The 20870-nt window shown below is 43.4% G+C and overlaps 1 protein-coding gene and 1 long non-coding RNA gene across 3 annotated transcripts in view; one reads left to right on the plus strand and one right to left on the minus strand.

Annotated features, from left to right (window-relative positions):
• On the plus strand, window positions 34–1696 carry LOC110406409. Its single transcript, XR_002443464.1, has 2 exons — window positions 34–1179; window positions 1285–1696. It is a non-coding gene; the product is annotated as an uncharacterized LOC110406409 (long non-coding RNA).
• BCR (BCR, RhoGEF and GTPase activating protein) overlaps window positions 5359–20870 on the minus strand; it is a 99852-nt gene continuing 84340 nt past the window's right edge. Inside the window, exons 17-23 of one of the 2 annotated variants that reach the window (XM_021412839.1) lie at window positions 14626–14685; window positions 14391–14500; window positions 13420–13559; window positions 11873–12007; window positions 11389–11494; window positions 10236–10398; window positions 5359–9521 (exon numbers count right to left, since the gene is read on the minus strand). In XM_021412839.1, the coding sequence (XP_021268514.1) occupies window positions 9432–9521; window positions 10236–10398; window positions 11389–11494; window positions 11873–12007; window positions 13420–13559; window positions 14391–14500; window positions 14626–14685 (804 nt within the window). In that variant the 3' untranslated portion in view covers window positions 5359–9431. The remainder of the gene's footprint in view (window positions 9522–10235; window positions 10399–11388; window positions 11495–11872; window positions 12008–13419; window positions 13560–14390; window positions 14501–14625; window positions 14686–20870) is intronic. The other variant, XM_021412840.1, reaches the window with a different exon arrangement.

Below are 20870 nucleotides of genomic sequence, written 5' to 3' on the forward strand. Positions count from 1 at the left end.
CGAAGGGGCGCGTGCGCTGTGGCGCCGCGCGCGCTCGCAGTGGCGGGGCGGGCTGGGCTCGCGCCGAGCAGTGCCGTGCAGCGCAGCGTTGCGCCTCAGGGCTCGGCGGGGCCGGGGCTGCTGCAGCTCGTCTGGAATGGAGAGGCTGTGTGCTTCCAGGTGCTACGGCACAGTCTGAGTGCCTTTGCAGGGAAACGCTTCTTACATATTTATGGGATCAGATTGCGACGGTGGTGTCGTTCCCCATCCGTTCTCCTCCCTGCTGGCAGCCGTTCCCCGGCAAGGCACGCTCTGCTGGTTGGGCACCGAACGACACGTCTGTATTCCCCATTTGGGGGTTGAAACAACGTGGCCAGCGCCATTCCGCTCGGTTTTCTGATCCGTGATGAGTTCCACAAGGCGCCGTTCGGTTCCCAACCCGTACAAGACAGATGTTGGGTTCCTGGATTGTGTTCAGGGAAGAGCACCCGGGCAGCCCGCCCTGAGGAGCGGCTGAGGGAGCCGGGGCTGTCCGGGCTGAGGAGGGGCACAAACAGAACGTGGTTCAGCTCAGTGAGTTAATGAGCAAGCCGATAAACGGCGATGCGTGCACCCCGTGTCCTCGCTCAGGAGCTTAGAGCCTGCGTAACACGGCAGCATTCCACCCTGTAACGCGTGCGAGAGCGTTCCGACCGCCTGCTAGGAAAACTTCCTCCTTGCGGTTACGCGCTGGATTTGATTGCCCAAGGATTACAGAATCTCCATAATTGGAGGCCTCTAACAAAGAGCAGACGGATGTCTCTCCGGGGAGCAGGGCAGGTGCGGCTGCTCCTGGCTCAGACCGATCGCTGCGAGCCGCGGGGCTCCTGAGGAGCAGCTGCCTCGAGGCGGCCCGCTCCGAGCAGGGAGCAGCGCAGGTGCGGCCTGGAACACGGAGACGCCTGCTCAGAAGGACGCTCTGCTGCAGTTTGCAAGGAACATCCATTAGTGCCATTAGGCACTTGGATTCTTCGTCATCCTGTTCCAGCTTTGAGTTTTGTTTGCTCTTTCTCATTGCAGAGCAGTGAAGCGGTTGGATTTGCTCAAGCTTGCACTCGGTGATTCAGCTCACGCCCATGGCTGTGCTGCTCGCCCAGGGTCTTCAGGAGGGGGAGCAGCTGGGAGCACCAAGCTGGGCATCATGGCTGAGCAGAGACCCTGGTGAGGAGCCAGCCCTAGGGGTGGGACACAACGCTCGCTCAGGGATACCTGAGCCACACCGATCCCATTCGGTGTGGCTGAACCGCAGCCGTGTATGTTTTCTAGTTCAGCAAGAGCCGTTTTGCAGAAGAACTCCACACTGAAGCTGTAAGAAAGCAAATTTCAAACTGTTACACAGGTCCTCCATGGGAAAGAAGCATTAGTAATGCTCATCGAGTTTCCCCTTCTTTTCCCCCAGTTCAGGGGGTAAGCGTGACACGTTTTTTCTTGATTTGCGTCTCATTTCAGTGTAGTTTTAACCACTGTATTTTTTTTTTTCCTTTAATTTTGGATGTTGTCTTTGAGACATCACCTTTGGGAGCCCCGCTGAATGACAATAAGTGGAAGAACTGTCAAATAGATATTTTTTATTTTCAGGGGGTTTACATTTTATAGTGAATTTACTCATTTACATTCGTCATTTAAGTAGCATCTGATTTAAATAAAGCACCAAGAGAACTTGATTTAAATAACTGATTCAATTTCCACCTTGATTGCTACAAAACACTAATGCAATATGTAAAGAATAGGAGGCCAAAGCTGATTTCTTAGCAAATACAGCTGAAGTGTTCTGCACACAGCTGTGAAGTTGTGAGGTCTGAGGCTGGCTGCATTTTACAGTAGTAAAGTCATAATCCTGGTAAAGGATTAATTACACGCTTGATAATAGACCATTTTGCCCAGCTACTTCCCTGCCTTCCGTGCTATTCCTGTACGTCACAGTTGCTTTAATTCAGCAATGGCCTTGTACTAGCCTGTAGCTTTCACTTAAGTAACGCAGCTTTTACCTTGTAAAGCATGAAGTAGCTCTAATTTTGAAAGAGTAGTGGTAATTTCCATGCCTTTGGCAATCTCAATCAAACGCAGTTCACACACTGAGTTTAATGTAGGCCCAGTTTTTAATTAAATAAGACCCAAAGGACCTGGCAAACAGATACAGATTTTATTTAACACTGTGTACAAAGAAAGGCTACAAATGCCTTCGACTTTTTTCCCCCCGAATACAGTTTCTGTATCCCTCTTTCAAACCACTTATCTCGGAAAATTTTTTAAAAAATCCTGAATGATTATTTTTCCCCTTTTTTCCATTTCCTTTTTTTCCTCACATGAGCCTAAACTGAGAGATGTTTAGCAGTCACTTCAACACCCTTCAGTATTAAGCTATTAGGATGGGTTTTCTTTGCAGAAACAGAGCACTGAGATACTGAAGCACTGACAACAGCGGTATAAAATGTCAAATACAGACTCCGTAACATGGTGGAGTTAAAGCAACGCCAGCAGTATTAATTCTGAAGAAGCCCCAAATTATCTTATCCAAACAATAACAAGCTGTTTTTCTTCTACACCTGATAAATTATCACTAATTAATATAATTTGTTTTTTATTTAAATAGTCTTATTATCTCCTTTCGTTGGCATTCTTCATGGATTATAAACACTTGTAATTACTAGAGATAAGAACAAACTACACAACTCATATAGGCAAGAGAAGGCTTTGTTTTATTTGCATTGTTTTTTGCCAGCCTGACACAGGAAGGCCAACACGTACACGTGTCCTTCTGTGCAATCATATTTAAATTCACCTTTCCATGGTGGTGCTCTCTGTCATCCAGCATCCGTTCTTTACCCTCTTTTTGCTGCCTTGGATAGTTCCTAGTCACTTTTAGTGCTGATATCCCTCCTCTTGAAAGATCTGTCCCTGTGTTTCCAGGATTCCAAATTACTGAGCGACTTCCAGAGATTTTTGTATGTTACTATGAAGCTCAAGATTTCTCTTAGGCTGTGAGAAGCAGTAAAGAGATCTGAGTGGATGTATCAGAAGAGGCTGTCATGAAGAACCTTTCTTCTGCTGTGTCAGCACTTACACTGCATTACTGCTATGTTTGAAGGAGTTTTAATATATAGATCAGTTTTCGGCTATTTCCATTATCCCTGGTTAGCAAAGTCCTCTCCCAAAACATGACTAAAATGGAAGAAATTTGAGCTTGCCCATTTATATTGGAGTTTGATAATTCAATTAGGCACTATAAAGAAGAGACTGGATGGGTCTAACCCCATCATTTCTTTCTGGGCTTAATTCGAAAAAGTGAGCCTCAAAGGACCAAGGCCATCTGCTCACTGGTGGGCTCTTCCCATTGTGGTTCTTGTTTTGGGTCACCTGTGGGAAGCACTTATGTTCTCTTTCCAGGTGGGAAGCTGTTTTGTATACAAGCATGCTCTTCCACAGATCCACAGGGATATAAACTGGACTTGTAATAGAAATCGCTCTGCAGATAAGAGAAGCAACTGATCTGTAGAATGCCTTGAAATCTCAGAACATCTCATCGCTGGGGAAAAAGACTGCAATAATCACACAAACAAAAGCCCGAGTGGAAAATCCAAGAAGAATTCTCCATTCTGATGAATCATTCTGATGAGATGATTTGAGCATGACTGCAATTAAGGCAGAGCAGTAAAACAAACGTTTCTTCTAGGCTTGGGCACTCTGTAATCATATTCATTCCCAAGTATGCTGGAACAGGTGAAAAAATAGAATCTATCTTACTTGCAAAACAAGCCTGCAGAAGCCTAGAGCTTTAACACTACCTGGTCCGCTCTGTACCAGGAAACTGGAAATATTTTAGCCACCTTCAGGAATAGCCCCACTGCAAACTGAACCTCCTGCTGCCAGGGTCATTTCTACAGTATAGAATGATGTGGTTTCTGTTGGAAAAGGAGGGGGTCTCTTACTGAAAGAGGAGATATGACAGTAGAAAAAATAAAATGACACGGCAGGTGTTTGCACAGCTCACCTGCATGCTTTTACAGCAGCCTCCTCCAGTTAGTATACTATAAGGTGGCAACACAAAGAATCAACAGAGGAGGCCCTTGAATAGTTTTCTAATTCTTAGCAGGGACATCAGCATGTTTGCTTGACCCAGGCCTAAATCTAGCGATCTGCTGATGGTAGGAGGAGAATAAAGATAACGCATACACTCCGTTTGCTTTGGTCCTACTGTTTCCACCATTCCATCCCTGTAGGGTGTTGTGGTGTTCTATCCTTGCAGCTCAGAAGCAGACTAAGCAGACTCTTCTAGCTTAAGCTGTATTCTAACTTCCTGGTTCCATTTTTCTTTGCAGTAGTGCTTCACCTTTGGTAAAACACAGGCTCTGGTGCTCCTCTGTATCTGTTGCCATAAAGGAAAAAAATGTAGAGAACAAGTGACAAGTTTTGCTTTCTTGGCACTGAACTGTGAAGTTTCAGTGGTGAGAAGGGGGGTTGCAGCACATCCGAAGTGGGAGGCTGCAGCAGCTGAATTCCTGGCGTTCCTAAATTCATGTTTATGTACTGACAAGGCAGTCAGTTATTGAGGCCACAGGTCATCTTCTGTAACTTGAAAGGAGAACTCTGTTCTGTGCAGTTCCAGGCCATCTTAGAGTGATTCCTAATGATGGTTTTTTCACTTTATGTTATCTTTCTTCCCGAAGGCTTTGGTAAGAAAAATAATAACTAACTGTACGTACTTCTTTCAGAGAAGTTGTTTGCTCCTTGTTGATTTCAAGGATGATCCACGTGCTTTAATCTACCCAGTGAAAACTTTCATGGAATACATTCAGATATTCATTTAATTTGGTTGATAACGGAGGATTGCCAATATTAATTGTAAGGCTCCGTGATCTCAGCTGCAAGTACCCTACGTTAAAGGAAGTGGATGGTATCAGATCTATTTTTCAGACAGCACTACAAAGGAATGTTAGCAAAGCTTACAAAGAAAAACATACTTGGACTAAATAAAAATGTAAGAAGGAATAAGTGAGTGACTGACTTGCCAGCTACACCAACATTTGATTATTCTAAACATATTTACTTGCCTTTTCAGATTTTTCTGCAAGGAACAGAAGCAAATCCCTTAAATCTACCATGAACGCATTGGTTTTCTATTACTGCAAGTCCCCGTCTTTTTGAATTGAAGGAAAAAAGAGAAAGAGCAGAGGCTGCTGTTAAACATTTCTTCCTAAAATTCCCCTAATAAGAATGCCACAGCTGGTAACGCTGCCTCGGTAGAACAAGTGCTGAAAAAAAAGGAAGCATTAACCAGTGAGGAAACAGAGATGGCTGCTTTTTTCTCCATCCAATTTTAAGTATCCTCAGAAGCCACGATGGTCAATTTACATTTTATACGTACTTCAAAGAACGGTACATTAAGATAAATGAACGAGTTGTCATGCCTTCCAGTGTTACAGTGGGTGACAGGGAAACTTAAAGACCCATGTATGCTTTACAGAACAGTACATCCGTTTAAATAAACTCGTACAAAACTAACTCCATGGTAAAGCACAATTTCAAACAGGCAAAATGAACAAGCTGTCAAAATCCTGCAGCTCCCATCAACATGCTCTGTGGTTCCACCACCTCGTGGCCAACACAACGTGCTGCAGTTTTGCTTCATCTGCGTGCTGAGTGCCTTAACATTAGCAACCCAAGGTCAGAATCAAGGCAGGCAGTTGGCATCAGCAAATAAAGTCAATGCACAGCTGTATTTTGCCCTTAGCTGATACATTAAAAAATAGCAGCATTAAAATACAGCCTGAAATAGCTTGGCTACTACCTCAACTTGTTTAAAATTGTGCAAGAATAAAGAACACCAGCAGCATTTCAACAGATGGGTTTCAGTTTAATTTCAGTCTCCTCCCATAAAAAGCACACACAAAACAAAGCTGAGAACGATCTAGTAATGGTTATTTCTTGCCCATCATTAAAACCTTTTCCCTTATTTTGCTTTACTTTTTTTAAAAAAATTAAAAACCTAATCAGTGTTAAAAAAAAAAAATCCATGAGAATTTCTGAATAGTTTCTAAATGCCAAGAAACTTATGCTTCTTTCTCTTCTTAAACTGGAGATACAGTCTGTCCTGATGACCTGAAATATTTCTGCTGAAGCTTTTAATGTTTTAGATGGACGTAGCTGAAAGCTACTTGTTTAGAAATGTCTTTCCCATACACTAGAAACAGGAAGAATAGAAACTCCCAGTGCAGTTCTAAAGGGTAATTTTTTGCTAATTTGCTCTTACGTTGTTTATGTTGTACCTTTTCTTACAGCAAATGGAAAACTTAGGCTTTCTGACACAGCTCACAGGGGATTGTTAAGTGTAGAAATCAGAAGAGCTTCTCTAAAGCCCCGCTTTGCAAGTCCCTTTATGTTTTAAGTGTGATAAGGCTTATTAAAAACACAACAAAGTTTAAAGAAAACCCACACCCACAACAACATCCCTTGGAAAAGCAAATAAAAGCCTTCTGGAAATGCTTAATTTCTGAAAACATAAGTCTATTTGAAGAAAAACTTAAATTGCAAAATTAACAGAAATTCAAGAAATCAATTCTCATATTTCAAATCAGTCCATGATTTCATCGTTAGCAGAAACATCTGCTATCTTTTCCAGCCCAAAATTACCAGCTTTGGGGAAAACATACTCAAAGAAATAATTAATGGGTTACGTTAAATTACCTTTTTTTTCCCTGATCCACATGCCTGCATGTTAGATTACATTACATTAGAACTGAGCATTGTAATTGAGAGACTAAAGCAACAACCTGTAACAGTAACCAAAGCAAAAGCCATTTTCTCATAGTTACATACCATACATCAGTAACTTAACATTAATATTAATTTCCTATATAAATAAAAATAAAAAAGTTGGGTAAAGTAAATTGGCACAGTCATTATGGTATTGCTTTCCAGTTTCAACACTGCCAAGAGCAGCCACAGATTCTGAACACCGAAAAGAAAAGGCTGCATCACCCAACCACCCGCTGTAGTTTGGGTTGCTTTGTCGGGCTTTTTTCCTTCCAAATGAAGTCAGCAGCAGGGCTGCTGCCTCAGATACACCACACGACAGCTTGGAATGGGTAGGTGTGCAGCTAGCAGGAAAAGGATTGTTATGGAACCGCTATGTAAAAGTGAGAACAAATGCATAAAGCCAAAACCACAGAGTGTGGTTTACTGGTCTGCCTGACTTGAGTCGAAATTTTTCAAGATTGTGACTAATTTTTACCTTCAAAAAAGGCAGAAATAAATATAAAAAAAAATGCTAAGCCTTCAAGTTTTCTTGCCTTCGTTCCCTCCCTCCCCCCAAAAGCACCTCCTACTATAAACATCTTTTCTGTTTTCCAGATTCAGAAGTCGGAATGTAATGGAAATACATATAAGAGAGAAGGAATTTCTAGTTGTACATTACATTACAAAGAGGTTTGCTCCCAGACCTAAGAAGGGAGGGATACTAAGCAATATTAAATTCCTATAAGGATCCTTACATAGCATGCAAAATGTTGATATACTCACAAAATTGGAATTTCTATTTTTTTCCTTTTTGAATTTGTAACTTCACAGTACAATATTTTCTAATATTATGCAGCAGTCAAAATTACATTGACTACAAAATCATTTCCCTTCCGTTATTTTTTTCTCTCTGTTCGTTTGAAAGACTCCTTTGTCAGTGTTTTTTATATATAGTTTTGTAACTGAGAGATTGCAGATCACTCATCAGAAAACATAAAATTCAGCATCACGAGGGTTGCTTTCTTTGTGGTGTTTCTCCTTAAATGGTGCTGACAACCCAACTATACCAATCGAGATCTGCCCCTCCCTCCCTTTCCCCGTGCTGATTCCTCCCCTTGTCTTCATGCTGCACTTCTCTTCTTGCCAGGACGATGGATGGCTGCCACCAAATGGATGCTGCATAACTGGACAGGAAGTCAAGGGGGCTGGAGTAATTAATGAAAATGGAGTAATTCCCACCTCTCCTAGGGTGTTTGGCACAACTGCTTCATAGCCAGAACACTGCTCTGGATCCCAGCAATTAGATTATGCTCTCAGTTCTCCAGGCAAACACTGCTGTCCTTTACAGCTGTGTAACCCCCGTGGCTTTGACCAAATTAGGCAGGAAGATACGAACCTAGTATTGAGCGAGAGCCGCTGTACTGCTCCGTGTAGTTCCACAGAAACTGCTCTGACTTCCAACAGGCCTGAGATGTCTGAAGAGTACACATGCATGCTACTGGCTAGGCCGTCCATGAAGTACATTCTGACATACTTATCAAAGCATCTATCAGAAAAAGACTCGTAGAAGCAATGCACGTACAAAGCCTCCAAAATTCAAGTATATATATATATTAAAAAGATGTTCTGATAGGAGTAAGCAGCCAGGCAACCTGATAACCACTAATGATTTGTTTTGACCACAAATGCTTCAATTATTTTTGCAGTGTTAACATCTTTTCTTTGGAGTGTTGGGAATTAACAGACTTCCCAATTAATTTTCATTACGTTTGGCAGAGTCTAAGGAATTTAGCAATCCTCTCTGGATAATATTGCTCCTGCTTTTGTATGCAAACAAACAATGAATCACAAAGCACTGACTCAAATTGTCCCTGCCTCTCTTTAATTTGGTGTATTTATTTATAGTGAAAAAATCATTGAGTCTGGGCCCTTTAACATCCCCAACCCCCAAAAAATCCACACCATCAGAAGTGCAACATAGGCAAGAGCACGGCATCTCCTTCCCTAGAGCTTGTACAAACATTTGCAGGAGAAGAGGTGGGTGAGACAAATAAAAAAGTTTGAGTTGTATGCAAAACTGTTTCACTTCTTTAGAACCCTGTTCAAATCAGGACTTCATTGCTGAGGAGCGTATCTTAGATCCCAGACCCTTCCCTTCTTTCCTCTTCTTGCAAAGCAATGCTATTTTTGTGGCCTAGAATAGTACTTTAAAAACAGCAGTTATTAAAGACACAATTGTGATAGATCCTTTAACTCCCTCTCACCCAAAATAGGGTATCCTATCGAGTGGTCCATGAGAAATCTTGAAGTTTCTTTATGATAACTCCATATAATGAGGAATACCTTCCATCACATTCCCAACAAGAATAACAGCCACACTTTGTGGTGCATTTGTTCAAGTGTCTATTGCTCCTTCTAGTGGAGATTCCGCACAGCTCCATCTCCAATTCTTTCTCATTCTACTGATCAGAAGTAGGTATTTTTCTACTTTCTCTTCAGCTTGCCACTGGTTAACAAACAGCAGAAGCACTGAGGGCCATAATTCCCCAGAACAGGAACAGGCCAGAAATGTCTGAAGAAACACCAGTCTTCCTTTTTTCAAGAGTGGCAGATTTATGCCAAGAACAGGTTGTTTTTTTTTTTTTTTTTTTTTTGAGTCCTGTTGGCATCACAAACATCTACACCTCTGTGGAAAAGAGAATGCTTTGCCTCTTGCTGTCTGGGGTAGGGATGGTCTCTAGCTGCAAGAAGTACAGAAGGACTTGAACCTGGAAAGAGAAAGAAATGGGTAAAAATAAAGCCCTGTTAACTCATTCTCCTGCTGGCTGTTTTACAGTTGGCAGATATGATTGCACTGCTCTGCATAGGAATTTCTTTGCCCTTACTATTTAATACAGCCTATAATATCAGGAGGAATATTAAAAATCCCAATGCTTTGGAGGCACTTTTCAACTTCAAGGATAACAAAGGGTTGATGTTCCACTTCACAGAAAAAATTTGATCTATCATTTGCTATCGCTCAGTAAAGGAAGTACAAAACAGCATGATGAGCTAACGCAGCCCCTAGGTTCCAGTTGCCTGCGCTGCCTTCAGAAGGCTGCAAGGGCAAAAGAAATCTGCATCTAGCAAGGATTATTGAGGAGCATCATGGAAAAACTGAGTCCTTTTATCCTAGGCTAGTAATAGAGCACTGTGAGACAGCTCTCCAAAACCTTACTGTGCACAAACAAAGAAGGCAGGGTGTGTGCATATTGACATTTTTTCAAGTAAAGCTCTATTAGTACAGATACAAACTGAACTGCCTGAAGAAACACAGTTCTATAAACAGAGTCTAAAATGTCTGTGCTGAGGGGTGAAAATTGTTAATGTTTCTCAAAACTGCTATGAAAACAGAGGAGGAAAGCTGAACAAGGCCTTTGTAGATGACTACAGTTTCCCAACTACTGCCTTTCAGTGATTCAGTAGTACATTTAGGATTTTACCTGGGACATGACTTCTAGTGACCAGCTATCAGTCATTGTTATAGGCTGGGTTGGGTTGGCAGGGATTTTACTGTCCTTCTCTGAAGGTCTGAGCAACGTTGGTCCAAAGACAGTTGCAAGATTATGCAGGGACATCTTGTTAATGCTTTCCCTCTCAGCAACCCTGTGAGAAGAAATGACAAGTTGGATCTTTATGAATATCTGAGTTTGGAAATGTCCTCCAGTGAGAAACCACGTTTATTGCTTTTGTAGAAAATTTAGGTACAGACATTGAAGCAAGCACACTCTCCCTATGTCCCCATATTAACTGTATACATAAACAATACCCTGACCTGACAGCTACAACCTTAGGCACTCTGCAGACCTTTACTTGAGAAAAGCACAGCTGATTGTTTGGTCAGACAAAAGTGAGACAGGAAGAAAGCAGTGCTTTTCATCCTAGTTTCATAAATGAGAAACTGAGGCACACAGGTTACCCAAGGGCACAAGAGTCTGTAACAAAAACAAGCCCAGATTCCCTGGATTTTAATCCAGAGCCTGCCACAAGATCATCATTGATCTCTACAGTGACAGTCTCTGGTATGTACATATATAAATCAAAATAGTGTGCATGTATTAAGCAAGATTATTGTATTACTATCAAACACATGGAAATACTTTTTCACAGTTACAACCATATTGCAAAGACAGGCAAGATCAGAAAGACCAGTCTAAACAAGGAGCTGACAACTCCAGTTAGAAGTGCAAAACTGGAATTTTTAAAGCTATGTTATGTTAGATTGCAACACCTTTTGAGACAGTACCGACGAGTCCTTAAACACAAAGTTTCACAATTCATACTGAAACCTTCCCCGATGCAGGTGCGGTTTTGCAGAGATATCGCAGCAAGAATTTGCATTTGCACTAGATAAGTCCTGAGACTTTTGTTAGCCCTTTCTTTCAGTTCTAATCCTCTCAGTTTCAGTGAGAATGCAATTCGGGATTCAGCGCTTCACTAAATGAGCATGAAGCAATAGTTATCTGATGAGCATTCACATCAAATCAGCAAATGCTTCTTCATTTGCCTGATTCAGCATGTGTTCAAGAAGGCTCCTCTTTTCAAAACAATGATGCTTTACACTCTGAATAAGTATCTAAAGAATCCAGATATTACCTTTTTAAATGGTCCAAAAGGAAAAGGAATGTCACAAGGTTGGGTTCCGGAAGCGATAACAATAGATTCAACATACAGCTTTCCTTTGCAACGGGATCTGAAAGTGCTACGAGAAAAAAAAAAAATAAAACATCACCACAGGCAGTGAATTAGAAATTGACTGACTGTATAATTTCCCAAACCAACAAATACGGATGGTCCTGAATGGACTGTAATTGCATCATAGTTTGGAAGGTCAGGCACACATAAATGCCCCATTTTTTCTTTTTTTCTTGATTTCTTGGAAGAATAGAAAACCCTTTTCCCTCTAGCAGTTCAAGTGCTTGCAGATGTTAAATTACTAGGATGTTTTGCCCTTCATTAAATACAACGAGGTATATCCCGCCCCCCTCAAAGAGGACTTCCCTGGAAGACGGAACAGGCAAACAACAAGCACAAACTCAACAAGCAGGCTGCCATTCTGTCCATTTTTGCTACTACCTACCAATGCCCTCAGCAAAGTTGGGATATAGTTCATCTGTAAAGAGAGGCTCAGGCAGCTCTCGGAAGTATAGCTTCAGTGTGCCTGCAATAGCATTAACATCCATCTCGCTCATCATCACTGACACATCTTTGTTATCTGAAGGAGGGAAGAGGGGAAGAAGGGTTAATAAATTGCTGGCCTTGCATTCAGTCTTTTGATTGCGTTGACTCCTTGTTTATCCACTGTCTTCGCTAAAGAGCTGAGAGTTTTCCTGTTTACATTTCTCTCAATCAAATGACAACTGAGAACTGCTGCGCAAATGGCAGCTGCTGTTTCCAGCTTGAAATCAACTAGAGGGAAGTTCACACTATCCGTGGTTCCTTAAGCTGTGCCAGCGACACAAGCCTGATCTGGAAAAAGCCCTGCATGACCGTATTTATACGCATTTCAACTTTTTCTTAATGACCACATTTGTCATTCCAGTTTCCTGCCTCAAACAGCTTAGAATAAGAGACTCTGAGGCTCTCTAACTCCCCACTGAGCGTAGCTAAAGTACGCAGGCAATTCAGGGCTCACATTTCAGTTTTGTTACTCTTAAGAACAACAAAACCACCTCCTCTCCTGAAAACAAACATCAACCAGCAGAGCTAGTGCTGGCTTAGCAGAAAATGGCATTTAATGTAAACGAAAAGTTGTTTTCCAAAATATGAAACATCTTTACTTGCACTACTGAGGATTCATAAATCAATGCTTTCGGTAGCTTAGGGGGACTGAAAAGAAACTACAAGAATGAAAAAATATCACAAAAATAGAAAAAAGAGAGCTCAGGGTGGTCCTTTGGTTACCAGGTGGATGCTGGAAGTATGGCAGAAATTTCATTTTCCATAGCACAGCAGTTTAGAGATGTTTAATCCGCTGGGTTTGGTTGCCTTTTGGGGACATATATATCACTCCTTTAAACGCAGCAGCACTAAGGGGCACTTTTATGTACAAGATCAGGGAAGGCTTTAACATACTGGTCAAAATTATCTGAATTTACCATCTGCACACAGCAGTCTAGCCACAGAGTCAAGAAAAGAGCCCTGACCATCCATCTCCTGATTGCTAAACAACCTGTTCTTCCTAGTCAACCACAGAATCGCTTTATTTATTTTTTGCTTGCTTCCTTTCACAAAACATTCTCAAACAATTCCAAGGACCTCTATTAATTTGGAGGCAGCAATGAGGAAAACTACAGCTTCTGATTGCCACTGCTTCCCCTGAGGAAGCTACCTGCCATGCACAAAGCCTTGGCAAGGCCTGCAAACCAGCCATGTCATGTCTGCTGGGAGGAATAACAAACGTGTTATTTGGTACAGGGATCTATTTTGTCGTACGTCTTGGGTCGCATCTGTAGCTGAGAATATGAATAAAACATGCAGCCAGGTTTAAAATGATTCTCCTTCAGTGAGAATCTCTCCCTCTTAATGCTTCTCGGGTAACATAGATTAAAAATAGCACAGCTGTCTGACTGGGAGCTCACACAGGTTCTCACAGCTCAGAGGAAAGCATCAGACACAAATACTTACTGACATCAAAGGCAGCCTTCAAAGCCTGGATATCAGTTGCGACCCCAGAGACACGGTAGATGCCCACCTCCTCCATTCCACGGCGTTCTATCTCCTCCACGCACTGGCGCACTATGTAAGGCACCTTTGATCTCTCCCTCCTTAAGAAAGGAAGACAGAAGAGTTCAGTACAGCTCGTGCCCTCAATTCTTGCTACCCCAGCCAGACGGGCAGGCTAAAATCAGCCCATCATTTTGCTGTAAAATTCTCTTCTGAAAAAACAGCGTGGGAGAAAGTCCAAGGAGGTCATCAAAACTGAGCTGAAAAACTTTTAAAATTGGAGAGGGTTTTCTGAGTGTCTCAGCCTGGCTTTGGCTGTTGTGTGGGAGCCCTGAGCACGAGGGCTTCTGGCTGAGTCCTAGTGCCCCCCACATCTGCAACTCTGCAGAGGTAATCAGAGGATTCCCAAACTACCCTTGGATACACAGCAACACTGCTGCTTTCAAATTAATGCAGTTCCATTGCAAGGAAACACTATGCTTCCCAAAGTATGTATCAGAACAAACAGGTTTCTTCCAGTAAACGTTCATGACAAAAGATCAGGGGTTAAAATAATACAACAGGATTCAAAGAACTTGAACATTTCTGATTATGGGAAGGAAATAGCACTCTTCAGTGGCCCTGGAAATCTGTGACCAAGCCAGCTAACCACAAAGTAAAAGGGCAAGGGGCATTTCCGGAACTCAGACAAGTGACATGCTGGGAGTAGACACCCGAGGTTTCTAAGCCTGTATGCACGTTGGTTTTCTTCCCATGCAAAAAGGAAGCTCACAAAACGTACAGCATCTTCTGCAGCAACAGCCGTCTGCACTGCTACCCGAGTGGAGCAGACTGTAGTGAGAAGACCCTCAGTGGGATTAAGGCAGGTGCAACCCACTGGCTAATTGGCTTTCTCAAAAAGCAATAGGGAGAAATTCAACCCCTGGGCTCACTTGGTGACAATAGCGATCTTGACCCCAAAGACCCCCGTCTGTTTCCGTGACGGCATCCTTTTCAGGCTGAACTCCCGACTGGTAAACTTCACCGACAGCTTCACTTCGACCTGAATAGAAGAGAACAGCTGTTACATTTCAAACATTTTTTTCCTTTTTTTTTTTATTCTGCAGCAAACAGCAAAGACATAAACCACATCAGAGGTGCGGAAGCAGTGCTGTTCTGTGTACTTACTCCATTCATTGAGATGACTGTGCGTTGCCAGTCTTTGTCCTGTAGCGTCTGCGGGTCCAGCTGAAAAACATGGAAATGACCCATGAGCCAAGAACAGACTTGGGAGAAGCCAGCTAGCCTGAAAGGCTCCTGTGAGTAAGCAAAGCTCCAACGCTTTCAATGCATTATTTCCTTTCCATAGAAAAGCACACATTCCAAGGTTTCCCAAATTTTGGGTAGCAGGACACACACTGTGCCATTCTCTAAGATGGGATGGTGATGACGACTCATTCATATGGAAAATGCAGCAACACGTGTGCAGTGTCTGCTCAACAGCAAAGGAAACCTCAACAAGCAAAATCAGTATTTGAAAGCTAAGAACCTCACATTTCATAGAAAGGGAAACTGCAGTTATTGCTGTAGAACAACAGGCACACAAAAGGACAGCCAAATTTGTCCTGTCCCACAGGGCTAGGAGTCAGGAAAGGGGAGGAAAGATTTCTGAAAATAGATTGATTTGAAACAGATCTCTTGCTTTCTCAAAGAGCTGCAAGTTCCAAACCCGTAACTCAGAGAAGATCTTTGTTCTTTAACTCCTTGCCTAAAAGAGGCTTTGAAATTAATTTTCAAAATTCAGAAATAAGATCAGGAATTGGGAATCTGTGTGCGTGTACATGGACAGAGGAAATCCCTTGTCTGGACATGCATGTGAGCTTGTATGCTCTACTTCAGTTTGGGAAGCCTTCTCATAGTTTCAACAATCAAAAAAGTTAATTAAATGTAAGCACTGAAACATTCAAAGCTGGATTATCAGGGCTATGGGTTTTTCTATCGGTTCTCTTGTACTGCAAAGCAGAACTTTCATATAATTTCTGTAAGATAAAAACAAGCACAAAATAAACCAAAAACATCCACTCCAAAAAAACAAGAGCAAGTGAAGAGTTTTGTTTCCTTTTTCAAAAACAACATTTTTGGGTTTTTTTTTTTTTTCGCCCACTAAGTCTAATTCTGTCTGATCTGCCTATGCTCACAATATGATGATCACAGGAATGTCAGAGGCACAGGTTCAAAAACACACACCTCCTGGTGGACAAAGAAAGACCTCTGTGTTACGCTTTTATTTTTCCATTCTGGAGTAATTTGTAAGCTTCAGGCATCAACAAAGGTTGAATAAGTTATCATTAATTCATCACAGGGACAGAATCTCTCTGCTGCTTCTGCACAAGTGTGAAGGAAGGCTGAAGTCTGCTACATCACAAGGAGACAGTAGAACTCATGAGCAACACACGTGAAGGAGAGACCACGGCTGCTGAAGTGCATTTCCTGCAAGAGCTGTTCCTCCCACGGTACCATAAAAACTTCCAAACGCGTGGCAGAAAACAGAGGCTGCCATCTGGTCTCAGCTGGGAAAAGTGGACTGCGGTTTCCTACAGGCAGCTGTGGTGGGATGAATGCAAAACTACTGCACTGAAATAAAAAGCCAGACTTGGGAACTTTATGGTTCTTGGCTATGAAGCTTCCAAGAAGGACTATGTTCTGCTGAATTGAAAAGGCACAATGACCCCACAGTGACACAAAGGAACAGAAATGTAAAGCGATCCATACAGGGACAGGTAACTTTAAACAAATGAAACCTGTGTCAGGATCTGACAGTGAAGGAGGCCAGCTAAAATGGAGAAAGTCAGTTCAGAAACCACGGAAAGCTGTCCCACTTGGACCTGCATATTACTTTTAAGCTCATCTTCTGCAAAGAGTCAGGACGAACGCCTGGCTCTGCTATTGCAAGAATTCACTAACCAGAATCGTGTTCTGCAACAAAGCCCCTGAGTCCCATTCTCAGCTTTGCTCAATCTCTTTTGAGTGAACAGTTGTGAGGCTGGCGAGCAGCTGACTCAAGTACTCAACCATCACCCGGCAATTCCAGTACTAACTGAAAGAGTCCAAAACCATCTGATTTTGCTGACACTTCGCTCAAGCTCCACTGGCAAAAGACAGAGAAGACTTTCCTGCACGAGGACTTCCATCAGCAACCTGCACCAGCCAAAGCAAACAGATTTCAGTGCCTCCTGAGGCAGCTTTGTGACACTTGGCTCCTGAACACCCGAGACGCAGTAAGCTCAGCAGGCAGCTGCACCACGCTCTGCGTTCTGAATTTACTGTTACCAGCAAACAAAAAGACACCAGGGCTATTTCTGCAGTACAGTTCCTCCCTCTCACAAAACTCCATGTAAAAGCAGACCTCTCTGCCAGGCAGAAGTAAACGTTGAAACAGTGGCATCTACTGTATGTTCTGGGAAATCTTACACACCATCATGCTCACACTTCCAAATCCTCAGTAAATTAGCCCAGTACTGCTGTCAGGCACAGACATGACACTCCCCTCTGACCCCGTGCCCCACTCCCTGCAAAAGACAACAAGCAGAGAGAAGTCTCTCCCTGCTTACTCACACTGTGGAGACCCCAAGACGTAAGAGATGAGGAAGCCAGGCCAACCTTGTCTCTGCGCACTTTGTTACGGACGTGACCCCACAGCGGGATGCTGCCAGCACACACATGCTTTCCTGTCGAATTGGACCGGTTCCTGTAGGTGTAATTGTGGCAGAAATTCCTGAAGACCCCTTGTAAGGAATAGTCAGTAACCAACAGCTCCCACATTTTGGGACTGCAGAAAGGTTCAGGAGGCCAACGGGCAGCAGCGCTTTGCTGCAGCACTCAGCAAACCCAAATAACAGACTGATTGCCAAGAGGGTTTGCTTTTAAGTCTAGCGGAACAGATCCGCCCCCGCCTGTGCGGCCGGCCAAGGTCCCTACAAGTTGGCCAGGACCTAAGCTGTTCTCCCCTGAATTTCCGTGATGGAAGTTTGGTTTCTATCGAACTGCATTCTTTCCCAGAATCAAGAGGAAACCATTTCTGAAGTGTCTGGTTTCCTATGAACAAGCAACCATGCTTAGTATTCCTGAAAACTTGACCTTCAGCTGTTTAAAAAGCTGCCAGGAGGGCTCTGCTGGTAGAGGTTGCCACAACTAATCCTCCAAGCTGGAAACAGTTTTCCGTCTGCTTGTAGAATGGAGTTATCGAGAGTGTTATTTGTAGCAGAGAGAGACTACTTACGATTGCAGGGAAAAGACGGTTTGGAATATTTGCAAAACAGTTAAAGGAGAGAATTCTAGCATGGCCCAGTCCATTTAAGCTAGCAGGTATTACCAGTTCTGCCTAGGTTATAGCTAGGGAACTCTCAGCACTGTGCAAAACAAAAGCAAGTAAATAGATGTTAAAAATATGAGTCAAAGTCCTACTCTGTCTCCCCAGTGAAGGGAAGAATTGGCAAAAGCAGTGCTCTGGAGCTGGGAGCTCACAGAGGCTCCTCCTTGCTGGGTAACGATGGGGACTGAGCACGGACTGCTGCTGCCCCTTGCTCCTCCGTCTCTGAGATCTATTGCAGGGCTGGAGGGACCCTGAGCTCCGCACCCGCTGCTTGACTCCTGGCAGAGAACAGCTTGTACTGAATGGAGGCAGGGGTCGGGCTGACCCGAGCCTACCCTGCATAAATCACTGGCTACAACAGCAGTAAGAAAGGTACCCAAGGTGCTTTTTAAGTAACAAAGCGAAGTAGATGAAAACTAATAAAAGAGCAAAGCTTGGATAAGTTCTCAATAATACTGAATGAAGCAGGAAGTTAGGTCTAACAAAATCACAGTAGGAAATAATAGGCCAACGGGAAGCAGAAAACATCATTTACACCTTGAGCAAGCTTTTAGTCCTGGAACCTCCAGTGGATCGACCTTCTGAGACCAGCAAGAGCAACACAGGGAAAGGGCAGCAGGAGCAGGTTACAAAGCAGACTGAAGATGAAGAGTTAGTGAGCGTGATGCTCCAGCACAGAGAGGGGCCTGTGACAAATGGGGTCACGCTGTCTTTTGGCCTGATTTGGAGATCAGTGACCTGGAAGAAGGAACACCGAGTAGAAGAATGTCATCTACAGAGAGAGTGCCAACAGGAGGCTGCTCCCAGCGAGCACAGAGCCCCTGCTTCACCAGCCCAAGGAGCATGGAGGCACTGTGACATGGCCGCCTGTGCATTAATGCTACAGTGACATTTACTGCACCTGTCAACATTTCTTTCAACCAGTTACTTGGTGTCAGTGACAACAGGACCTGTCTCATCCCCACTGAAAGCATGAAAGATTGTGTTGTGTTTCTATGCAAACAGGACGGACCTGCTAAGAGCCTTATGGGCTTGTTTGCACAGCCCCCACTGGAAGTGCATGCTGCACAGGAAAACATAAACAAACTGGGCTGTGCTCCCCCACACCTCCAGGCCTCTTGTGGCCCACTTTTTTGGCATCTGCAATGGCAAGCTACAGCCCTAAATTCACTAATGAATCGAGCAAATGCCTGTGTCCTGTGCAAAACACAATAGAACAAAGCAGCTTGGCACCGCAGGGATTTCTGAGTGCAAGGTTCTAGTGCTCATAGCAAATTAGCAATGAATTAAGACACGCAATTAGTGTACTGAAGTCAGCAGAGGCTGAGCGTGCAGAACATAAAGTGGTAGGGACTAGGAGAAAGGCAAACTGAGGACACTGGTCAATAGCAAATGCAAGGCAGGCACCAAGCCGTGTGCTTTGTCTTAAATCACCACAGACAGTTTGCTGATTTTTGTCCCCCAGAAGAGAAAAGAAAACACACAAAGTGAAAAAACAAAGAAGCATCAGCAGAAGTGAAACGTCTGGGAGCAAGGACTGAGGCAACCTTAACGTTAGCGTGCTTTATGTTATTTATTTGCATTGCTTCCTCCCTTTATTAAATCTCCCTGGCAACTTCACACTCAATCTGTTTTTAAGTGTAACTGATGTGTCATACATGTGGTCAGAGTCCCACTGCTGCTGGAAACTCCCAATCCAGCCATAACCCCATTCTTCTCCAAGCCCCCCATGGACGTGTTAATCTTTGCCACCATCACCCCTCAGACATGACCCACTGCCTTCTTCATTTCCACCCTGTTTTCATTGCTGGGATACTGTTCTGCATGAGCAAACTGTTTAAATGAACTCAAGCATGTAAAAGGTTTTCTGAGTTGACACTTAGGAGGTACTGCGTATGACAATCTGTTTTACATGGAAAACAAACCGAGATATTTCTGTGAAATAGCCATGTGCAGCGCTAGGAGACATCCCAGATAATTAAGCAGATAAGAGTGATCGTTCTGCATGGCAACAGAGGAATGATGGTGCATTGCTACCACTGAATGATTGCCCTGAGGTCATATCCTCCCTGATTTTCCAGCACTGCTGTGAGAAGAAAACAGTTTGCCTGAGCTGATCATGCAGAACAAAAAAAATAACAAAGGAAGCAGTGTATCTAGGAGGCACCAACTGGAGGAGATGGATCACGGGATGAAGCATCAGTTTGCTCAGGCAGTTTGTTCCCGAGGCTGAGGCCAGTTTTGCTGTCATGTGTGCTTGCTTGCATGCAGAGTCTCAAGACCGAACAAAAGGCAGCTACACTCAAAACGGGGGGAAGAGCTTGCCACAAGAAGTATAAAACTCTAAGAGCACAAGTGCCATCCAAGTGCCAAAGACAGACTGCAAGGTAGCAACAGAAAGAAAAAATAGTTCAAAATGAGCGGCAATCTGAGCTTAAAACTGAGCTAAGCCTCATGCTTCCTGCTACAAAATATATCTGTCCATTTCCTCCCCTCCCAAACTCCCCACCAATCTCAGATTCACCGTGGTACCTCCTCCCTGCATTTCTCAGTGCCCAAGATGTAACAGAAGCCCCCACCCATGTGTTTCTCCAGCGCTGCCATTCCCAGGTCTCAATGAGGATTTCAATTACTACCTGTACAGGAGCTGCTCCCATATTAAAACCTTGTGGTTTTACTTTTGAGGGAGAAAATTTGCAGATTGGCAAGCCACAAAGCTCTTGCTCGTGGCTATAAAAGCAGGTAAATAAAATATTCCATAGGAAGAGAAAATATGAGCAATGGGAACTATTAAAAGCACTGCCCATTCCTGGAAGCCTCCGACCACATGGGCCAATTTCCAGTCTTCCTTCCTCCTGTGCCGTTATGCAGCAGGGAGATTTAATAAACATTTCACAGCCCACAGTCCTCGTCTCCTGATTCATTGTCTTCCTCTCTGCAGCTCTGAGAATGTGGTGAGTCAGGAATCCCAGCAGCGGGAAGCTGCAGGTTTACAATAATATATACATGGCTTGAGAACACATTACGATTTAACCAACACAGAATTCTCCCTGTTTTTATC

The sequence above is a fragment of the Numida meleagris genome, chromosome 14 (genome assembly GCF_002078875.1).
Source record: "Numida meleagris isolate 19003 breed g44 Domestic line chromosome 14, NumMel1.0, whole genome shotgun sequence".
In the NCBI taxonomy this organism is placed as follows: Eukaryota; Metazoa; Chordata; class Aves; order Galliformes; family Numididae; genus Numida; species Numida meleagris.